General features: G+C 30.4%; 1 protein-coding gene across 4 annotated transcripts; it reads left to right on the top strand.

Moving 5' to 3' along the window:
• Window positions 1-975: 975 nt before the first annotated feature.
• Window positions 976-10151, top strand: LOC134683883 (uncharacterized). 4 transcript variants are annotated; one of them, XM_063543190.1, is made up of 9 exons: window positions 976-1010; window positions 4184-4290; window positions 4558-4619; window positions 5268-5342; window positions 6400-6522; window positions 7696-7808; window positions 8500-8680; window positions 9146-9256; window positions 9859-10151. In XM_063543190.1, the coding sequence occupies exons 4-9, from the start codon at window positions 5282-5284 to the stop codon at window positions 9975-9977; spliced, it is 708 nt and encodes a 235-aa protein (XP_063399260.1). In that variant the 5' UTR covers window positions 976-1010; window positions 4184-4290; window positions 4558-4619; window positions 5268-5281; the 3' UTR covers window positions 9978-10151. The 4 variants fall into 4 exon arrangements, with proteins under 4 accessions (XP_063399260.1, XP_063399258.1, XP_063399261.1 ...); XM_063543188.1 differs by having other exon boundaries at window positions 6214-6522; XM_063543189.1 differs by lacking the exon at window positions 976-1010 and adding an exon at window positions 2756-2839 and having other exon boundaries at window positions 6214-6522.
• The last annotated feature ends 280 nt before the right edge of the window (window positions 10152-10431 follow it).

Below are 10431 nucleotides of genomic sequence, written 5' to 3'. Positions count from 1 at the left end.
AAATACTTGAACTCATTCAACAACTATTTTAGAAAGACACTTTTAAGGTTGCGAAAGAATGAAGATTATATAAATACAAAATCTGAAATAGTTAAAAAAAAAAAACAACACCATACAATTAGAACTTTAAGAGTTAACAATAGAAGATGAATGAAAACAAACATATCAACGTCATTGTAATAATATATGCTCTGGACAAATCTGAAAACAACGAAACAAACGATATGTGGAGCAGTATTGGAATGCCAAAGATGATAATACACGTCCATTAAAGTAGATGCATGTGAACATAAACAACCCTGTCTGCCTAGAATAGACTGATTGATTTCATTCGATATGGTATAATATTTCTGATCGAATGAGTGAGCACTTTTTACAGACATAGATCAGATTTTCAAAAGAGATTATAATACTGATGAATGGCAATTGTTGTTGTTCCTCGTATTTGTTTTTCTATCTTTCATCAGCATCGTTGTAATCATCTAAAGACTATTTTTTTATAGTTTGCTTTATGTATTTGTGCTGTACCGTTTAAAGTGTCCAATATGTATAAAATTTTCAATTAAGTTGTTTCCATAGAATTTATATAGTGGCTTGAAAAAGCTGAACTGCAGAGTTTATTTTGATTGTAATGTATCATAAAAGATGCCAGTTGTTTTTTGGAATTACATTTTAGAATTCAAATTTACTCGGAATCAAACAGAAAACTTATATTTATATATACCTTTATAACTTATGCGGGTATCTCCCTATATATTACACCATAATTGAATTGTAATGATCATACTAATACTACTACTAATAATAATATCATTCATTATTTCTTATTTGTAATTTCATTTGATAACTATAACTCTAGTAATATTTTTTTTTATCATTATACTATAGAAAATAAAACATTTATCGTGTAGAACATATCTTAATTCTGTTGTATTCTAAATATAGAAAATGGAATTTCCCTAATAAGTCCAATTTAAAACATTTGGATGATTGTAGCGGTAGACAATAAGGTAAATAAAATACTTCTATGTGTTTGACGAATGGTTCTGGTAGTCCGTACAGTTTTAACATTATTTGAGTTTGAGCTGAACAATACAAGATTATCCGATTAAGAATGTCTATCGTAAAATTGTCAAGTACAAGTATTTGGACGAATATGATATAGTTTATATAGATGTAAACATTTATCAACCTTTAAGACTGACCAAAACGATGATCTGCATGGTATTTGCAGTGGCGGATCCAGAACTTTTCATAAGGGGTTGGGGTGGGGGAGGGCTCTGAATGACATAATGGGGTCCCGCTCCAGTCATGCTTCAGTGATTCCTTATATTATCAACCAAAATATTCCCACAAAAAGGGGGGCGGGCTCCCCTAGCCCCTGAATCCGCATTTGATTTGATACCAATTAATATACATCATGTACTAGATAAATCCGACAGTCATGATGACATAAATACAGGGCGCGAATCCCGCTGAGGGAAGAGAAAATATTTGCTAATGCAAATTTGAAAAATTATAGGCATCACTCAAAAAACGTGGTGATATTTCATAACAATGTTAATCAAATTGTTCAGGACGCTGGTAAAACTACACGAGATGCTGCTCTGATCTAACAGATGCATAATATATATATCTGTATCTGCCATAAGTCTTCTGTTCCTCATCCCACCACAATTAAAAGCTGACACAGTTGCTATACTGACAATGTTTACACTAAATTCTATACTATTTATAATTTGTGTACAAATACATTTAACCAAAAGCGCACTTACCCTATATTCAATTTCATTCTTGCTTTCAAAAGATCATATTTTTCATAGCTATTAGATCCATATTATGTCCACTGTGAAAATAAATATATTGTTTATCCTATTTGTATATGCCAAAACGGACACACATATGCATGTTTAGCAGGAGTTTTATTCTTGGATAAGAAAACTCCAGTGATTACCTTATGTATATGCCCAAGATAGCTGTTTACCGTTTTTATGTGTTTTTTCCGAGCGGCGGATATTTTACAATAAATGCATGCGGAAATATTTTTCCTTGTTTTAAAAAGATAACTGGTCAAAATTATCAATATAGGGTCAGGTATAACTGTCACAGTCAAAACATGAAATTTGTCGAAGGTGATACAGGTGATCAAAGTGTATGTGATCTGTTTTATGTTAGAACACAATAGTTCTTTATGAAGCAAATAACAAGCGTTCGTTAGTACAGAGACAACCAAATCGGATTTTATCCAAATTGTATCCTAAACGACAAATATGTGTATATTCTGCAAAAGTTTTCTATGAATTATATACTTGCAATCAATTGGATGACACCTTGTAACATTTCGAAACCATACCAATACAAATGACAATTAGATAATATTTTTCCTTGCTTCTTTGTATCAAAACTCACCAGTCGACGACTCATTCACCTAAACACAATGGAGCATATATTTTTGTCTTCATGTACATTCTTTTCTGTACATGCAATTCCAATGTGAAAGCGGTCGAACCAAGTTTTAAACACATGATATTTATTGAACCAGTTTAATAAATAATAGTATTTAATACTTACCAATACACCACTAATGGTTTTACTGTATCATAGATATTCCTTGCGTAATTTGTATTAAACTTGTAGTTAACATGTTTATGAATCTCCGTTTACTGTCTTTACACGGTAGTCATGCTCAGAGTAGTCATGATTAAATATTAAATGACAACAAGGACGTGAAATATAAACAGGACAAAAATAGATTATCATTTATAGACTACAGCGATATAAGGGATTTTCCCCAAGCGTCCCACAAGATCAATGGATAGCTTTATGCGTGGAATAATAGGTAACGTTTTATTCTTATCATTTTACAAATGTATGTATCAAGTATATTAAAAAAATACCGTTATTGCATGGCAAATATTGTCCTTCTTACCGTCTATTCAAATACACGAATTCAAATGTTTTGGTACTATTATTTTTCATTTTTTTTACAAATTGATCATATGACTTATCAATTTTTGCTTAGTGTACAGTATCAAATATTTGATGCTCGATAGATAATAAATGAGTTCTACAACAAAGTAGGTCTGGGTGAAGGGGCGGATGTTTACTGCCACTGGAAGTTGAGAGTAAATTGGACATGGAAGACATGTTGCATTGTATCTGACCGTTTATGGATAACACGGAGACTAGTCGGAACGGAAATTTAACGGAGCGTGGTAATCATATCCGAGACATTGAATATCAGTCCCTCATTTCAACGGACGTCACCCCGTATTTTTATAAATCCCTCTCACCAAGCAGCAAGAGTGTATTAAATCATTGGCAATTTAAAACAATGAAAAACACACATTATACACAATAAAACCAGTAGATCAATTTCCAGGTGTTAACAAATGGAAATGAATCATCGAGGAGGTCTAACAAACAGAGTATGTTGGAGTGTGCATTAATTGACTTCCGAACAATTTTAATAATCTAAACATTGTACGAACTGATTTTCAAAAATTTTCATTCCTAACCATGACTGCAGTATGTGCTTTTATTTAAGACTCGTCAATATTTGAGCTGCGTCAGATATAAATTGACCTGGTGTAGATGATTATTAATACAGCTGTTAACCTTTTTCGGGTTTAAATATGCAAAAAATATGTACCTGATTTAACATTAAGATGATATAAGAACATTAAAAATAGACCAAAATCTTCTTTATTTCGTATTTGAATGTTCAAAAACCAATCAAAAGTCTAATTAATATATCCATTCAAAGTCGATTTCTATCCGATGCATCTCATTTGTTATTTAACGACCATTTAGCCCATACACTATACTTGCTTTAGTCCAAGATAACGATGGCGTCCGATGTTCTATTTTATGTATTTTCGTGTTCGATGTCAGAGCAGTCTGGGACTAACTGTTTATTGCCTATTGGCTAGGAAAAAATTAATAGGTAGATAGTTAATGACTTTTCCTTTTAAATAATTGAAATAAACTATATTGAGAAATTCCTTGACCTCAACAGTTTTTATCAAAAACAGTACGGACTTAACCATGGTAAAGTTTTTTTGGAAGGTTTGACATTTTGGACAGATAAAAAGGTTGGGATCATAACTTTACAGCTGATAGTTATGTTGTATTATTTACTGGATTTTTGGCAAGAAACAATCAATAAACTACTTTATTTCAGAAACTTAAAGTTTTACCTAGAGTTCTGAATTAACATTAAAGGAAGAACCATAACTGAAACATATTGACTACCTACAATAGAGAGAAGAATTATAAAACTATTCAAAGGTAATTTTCTATCTGAACTGCAATATTATTGTGGACATAATTATTCCCTACAAGTAAATCCCTTTATGACAAAAAGCGCAAACAAATAAGGTATTGAAGAGGACATCAATATGATAATCAAAACCATCAGTTCTCTCTGTTTATTTTTTAAACATATGGTTTATCTTTGGTCGTTAATGTTTATTATACTATATCTCTATTTTTTTTAAAACCATATAGATGTTTGATAGTAAAATAAAAGTTGCCTCTAATTTCAATTATTTATAGGAAGAAGTCATTTAACATTAAAACCGAGATAACTCAATTTGGGAAGCATACTAAGCTGTGAAGTAAGTATCAAATTATGTTAAGATGGCAAAAAAATCAACAAAAACAAGAATAGATGAATAATAAAAAAGATAAATGTAGTATACATAGAGACAATATCCAACGACACAAATATCAAAATGAGCGCAACTTGCATTCTTAATACTAGTAATAGAAAGTTTCTTACAAAATTTATCAATCGCAAAACCCTCTTGAGTCTAATACATTGTGACACACTCAAATGTCGTCACCATCCATTTTTGCAACATTAAAAAAACATAACATGAGACTGAGGGCAACCACTGACAAGGTCCCTGACTTTGACAGTCATATAAATATATGGTCGTGTTAAACTACTTTATCAAAATCCATTTAATCTCAACCAGAGAACTGATTGGCAGTAGGAACATAGAAAATGATACAATAAAAACCAGGCAGGAAAAAAGGTTTATCTTTACAAGACAAATCTTTTCTTAACAAACATGTTGATACACTACTTTATATTTTTTTAATTTGTTCACAGATAATTTTCATTTGTTTTCTTTTCTAAATATTCATGTACGATGTAAAATTATGGATGAAAGTTTGCAAGAAGAAATTAAATTTAGAACACAAAATGAAAAATAGAATAAGAGCAAGTTGTTTTGAAAAAAAGTTTTAATCTTTTTCAGATTTGAATTTTGGAATGAACTGGATTCTTACGTTAGTATTGTATGTTGTATCAGGAACATGTCATGATACTGGAAGTAAGCTACGTTTTTAAAGCAATTGTCGATGATAATGACAATAGATTAAAATAAGTTTTCGTTTTCTTCACATCAAAGAACACAAAACTATAAGTTAGGTTAGTCAGGACTTGAAAGTACTAGCATGGTTAATGATGCTTGCATATATGTTTTCAATCAAACGTGCTTACATCTTGCATCTGCGTAAAATACTTATTTAAAAAATACACAACTATTCGTCTAAGTTTACCAATGCAAGTAGCACATACAAAATATCTTTGTTTACTTTCATCTATATCCTAGCTGTTGCTAGGAAACAGTAAGTCCTCATTGGTATATACAACCTGTTTTCTACCGGCAACTGTTATGCTTTGTACTCCCTTATCCTACTTTTTTTAAATGATCAAGTCATTTGCGTCAATTGTCACGTGATTTATGTAACTCAATGGGTCTTGGAAACAAAAAAATAAACATAAATCACCAGTAAACGATTAATCAAGTATTGTTTTTTTCATCAATATAATGATACATTGTGATCTACATTGAATTAGTATTATCCTTAACTTCAAAGTTTTCCCCTAAAATCTGAGTAAGAAGAAGGAAATTAAGCGTCGTGAATTCCAATTGTTGAAATAGATTATATCATCTACGGAGGAGAGGATGATAATAAATGGAACAATTGTATAACTACATATTGTTTATTATGAGGAAAAAATGTAATACTGCATATGTCATACCGAACCGCGCATGTTGAAGAATTTATACGTAATGGATTGTGAGCAGTTTCATGATGCAATATTCTCTATATTGGATTAAATATACAGAGAAAATATTACTAAGTCTGTTTTCAAAACAATAAATATGTATTAGACAGGGTTTTTTTCCTTTGTAGTTACTTGGCAGTTATTAACAAGACCAGTGTATTTTGGTCAAGATGTTTTAATGTCATGCTATAGACCATACTTCAAAGGGGACATGTATTTGGCATGGTTAAATAAAACCGCAGACTATATTGGCAGGGGAAACATATCCTTTAACGAGACTAAATATGGAATAAAGCTATTTTATACAAACACAGGAATAAATTATACATTGACAATCAAATCATTTGACAGCGATGATGTCAATACCACTTATAGATGTTACATGGGTTTTGAGAGTTATTTGGCTGACCTAAAAGAAATGAATACCACATTCTTGTGTAAGTTTGATAATACTTACAATTTGCTGAAAATTAGTAAAAACATATGATAACTGTATTGTTAGAGTATTTTTATCCAGTCGTACACGTCTCTCTTTGATCAAATGAATACTTAAGGTAGCACAATACAAAGATTTTATAACTCCAACTACCAAGTTTTAAAATGCTGTAACTTTCTTAATAATGCTTGAAAATTTATAAAAGTGGTAGTTTTGGATAGCTAACAGATTACTCTTTCAAATTAATGCAATTTTAGCATTATGCAACAATTATGTAACCAATTATAATGTTAACGGTGTCTAAAATATTTTTCACCAAATTTCCACTTTCAAATGAAATTAGCTTCTGCATAGGTATCCCTAGAGGCTTGATTTTATTATATGTTGTTCCTATGGCAATTATCTACAAAAGGGTGTCTCAGATTTCAGATAGAATGTATAGAACAAATTTTACACCTAATTAAACATTATCTTCTTTTATGTGGTTAGGATGTTTCACTAATTGGAGATTTATGAGAGAATAGACTACAAATAGAATACCATAGAGACAATCTGAGACACCCTTTTGAAGCCCATGATGTGTTGTTTAAGATTTCGTTAAAATTTTCTGTATAGTTAAAGAGATGAAAGAGCTAAATTCATTCAAGTGACCTTACCCAGATTTTGCCACTAATTACATAATAATTGATTATATAATGATTGCATAATAAAAATATTACATTCATTTAAAAGATTAATCTTTTATCTATCTATATGTACCTCTTTTATTATTTTCTATGCATTCATAAGAAAGTTACAGCATTTCAAATGTTAGTGATTGGAAGTAAAAAAATCTTTGTATTGTGCTACCTTAAGCCACAACTTCTCGATGATAAAGAAGCATTGTTTGCATTGTTTTATTAAGAGGATGTGTATCACGAAAATGAAAGACTTTTTTATTCAACATTATAAATATTTTAAAGTAATATCAAAAGTTAGTCCCATTAATGTTATTTGATGTTAGAGAAAAATGATACATCATTATTGATACTTGTTCATCGTTTAAAATGAAAATAGGTAATATGCGATAATTTTAATGAGCATGCATACAATTGACAAAACTCGACATAGAGAGATCAAAATTTATAAATAAACAAAAGACAAATAGAATAATATTGATTTTTTTTTCTTTCAGATCCACCAAGATCTGAAGATATATCCATTGTTTACAGATCTGAAAAGAAGGAAATGATACAAGTTGCGATATGGAAAGCGTTTCCAAAACCTACATGCCATATTTTTGTTGGAGTGAGTAAATTATCCAAAAGAATTTATACAGCGAATGGTTTGCTACGGTGAATTAACAGTGGAAAATTGAAACGAAAAAAAATATTACATGTATACTGTAAAACATATATTTGTAACGAAAACTCGGATAGCATTGTTATGAGAAATGAACCATTTAAAAATTGAAAAATATGCATTTTGACCAGGAAATCATATTATAAACATGTAACAACTTATGAAAAACGAAACCAAAAGCATTATTTCGATTCTTTCGTTTATAGAAGAACGAAGAGGGGTAATAGGCACCCGAGGGACAATCAAACTCGAAAAAAAGACGTGGCTAAAAAAAAAAAACGACAAACAGACAAAGTCACAACATAGAAAACTAAAGACTAATCAACACGAACCAAACAAAAAACTTAGGGTGATCGTAGGAGCTCCCGGAAGGGTAAGTAGATCCTGCTCCATAAGAAAATTCGTTTAAAAAATTTACGATTTTGCCAGATCTACTTGCAATGCATAATTGTTAATCATCAAAAGAATTTAAATCTTGTATAGAAAATTTTCAAAAATTTTAACGCATCATATGTACAACTATTAAACTTCATACGAAAATAACATGCGCAGCGTCAGTCGAATGTAAAATGAAAATGCTCGACACATAGTTTTGCTATATAAAGAGAAAAATACATAACTTTTGTTTGGTTTATAGAATTCAAGGATAGAAGAAAGTTATGAAGCCACGTATGAGAGAGTGTCGGTATTCTACAAAGTGACATTTTGTTTCTCCTATGAAGCTCTAAGCAAATACTGTGATAATGTTCTCTTGATCACCTGTTTTATTGGTAAAACTGCATTTAATTATACGCGTGGTATACCCATTGATTGTAAAGGTAGGCTTTTAATAATCTGGTAGTTAGTCAGGCATTTTTGTTATTTCCTAATGCAATTTTCCTATGTAATTTTCATAGTAAACAAAAGTGTAAACCGTAATAGGGACTCATAAACCTATTATAGCAACAGTTTTATGAATGGAAGACCGACAGAGATTTACTGACCAATTTCTTGCATTTGATTGGCTCTGAATGTCATGTCACGCAAATACCACAGCTACCTCACACACACTCACATACACACACAAACCATTTGAATATCTATGTATAGATATTTATGTATACAGTTAGTTGGTTTCTAGAAGTCATATTGGATTTACTATGTTAATGAATTGTTGTTTCATTGGACATATTGTTCGTTTTGCGGTTTATAACGGTTTATTCTTTGCTTAACACGAAAAAAAAATTATACCGTATTTGTAAATGAAAGAAAAACTTATTATTTTGTCATTTTTTTTATATTAGAAACAGGAAAATCACCCCATGCAACAAGTGAATGGCTGTTCATGTTACTTATAATACCGGGAATCATCGTTCTGCTGACGTTGGTGTTTCTTTTTAATCGGAGAAAGACGGGTAAGCTATAGTGTAGAGTTTTTCAGACAAAAAATACCAGAGTAAAAGGAAGGCTGCAGGTTGTGTGTGTTACGCGTTCAAACGGAAACAACTGCAGATTGTGCTAGGCGTTCAAAACAGAAAAGCTTGAGATTGTTCAAAAGAGAAAAACTGCAGAAATTGCCACGCGTTTAAAGGAGAAAAGCTGCAGATTATATCACGCGTTTAATAAGAGAGAACTGCATAGTATATTACATATATTACACGTACAACAATAAAAGAGAAAACTGCATATGGTGCCCCGCGTTACAAAAAAAGACAAGTGTTGAACAATATGTCACAATATAGATATTTACAAAAACGCCAAGACTTCTGCTGTATTGTTAAAAGTGTATTTTTAAAACTTAAAAGACATAACAGAGATGAATTACGATTTTAAGGTGCCTTTTAAAACATAATTTTCTTCAATAATGGCCCAGCTAAATACAATTGTATTTAAAAAAAAACATTAAATGAATTATATGGTTTCTTTTATGCACCGCGTTCCATTTGTGATATAATATAATTCGAAATATGTTTTAAATCATATATATATAATAATTATACTTATCGTTTCATTTCAGGTATACTGTGTTGGAATGTAGATGGAAATAGTTCTGAAAACGTGCCACGCTTGAATGAAACTTTGCTGGCAAAAACTAGTCTTTTAAACAATCCTGATTTAAAAGAAGCAGCCTCGTGATGGACGATTGAGATTTATAAATCTTTTTTTGTAATTTAAAACATAAATCCGTATTTTTTTACATAGTATTGGTATTTTTCCTTCTAGTTTTCGTTGTTCCCCAATTTCACATATAAATTGTTAACTTAATTACATGTATATGTTAAATTTCAACGGGCATTTTTGTATATAAGAATTGTATTCATTGTACTGACTATTAAATTTTGTTTTATTGATGAAAATGTTCTGCTAATTTTGTTCATTTTTAAAATGTTGTTATATGTTAAATAAAATGTATTTTTTTCATTTCATTTATTTTTTACTTTATTTAGATCATAATCTATTTTGAAAAAAATATTAATACGCTTTAGATCAAACAATTTCAAACAAATTACCAATACAAAGCACATGAATATGTTTCATATTTATTGACTAGTGCAAATGTGTTTTTGAACAGATATATCATTTTATGGAG

The sequence above is a fragment of the Mytilus trossulus genome, chromosome 9 (assembly GCF_036588685.1).
Source record: "Mytilus trossulus isolate FHL-02 chromosome 9, PNRI_Mtr1.1.1.hap1, whole genome shotgun sequence".
NCBI classification, from domain to species: domain Eukaryota; kingdom Metazoa; phylum Mollusca; class Bivalvia; order Mytilida; family Mytilidae; genus Mytilus; species Mytilus trossulus.
This window is presented reverse-complemented; position numbering and strand designations above follow the sequence as displayed.

What these genes read in the sequence shown, in the direction of transcription:
- LOC134683883 (XM_063543188.1), top strand. Translation starts at nt 5,282, where the DNA reads ATGAACTGGATTCTTACGTTAGTATTGTATGTTGTATCAGGAACATGT. An exon ending in TATACCCATTGATTGTAAAG is followed by an intron (nt 8,681 to 9,145) that starts GTAGGCTTTTAA and finishes TTTTTATATTAG; the next exon opens with AAACAGGAAAATCACCCCAT. An exon ending in TTTTAATCGGAGAAAGACGG is followed by an intron (nt 9,257 to 9,858) that starts GTAAGCTATAGT and finishes GTTTCATTTCAG; the next exon opens with GTATACTGTGTTGGAATGTA.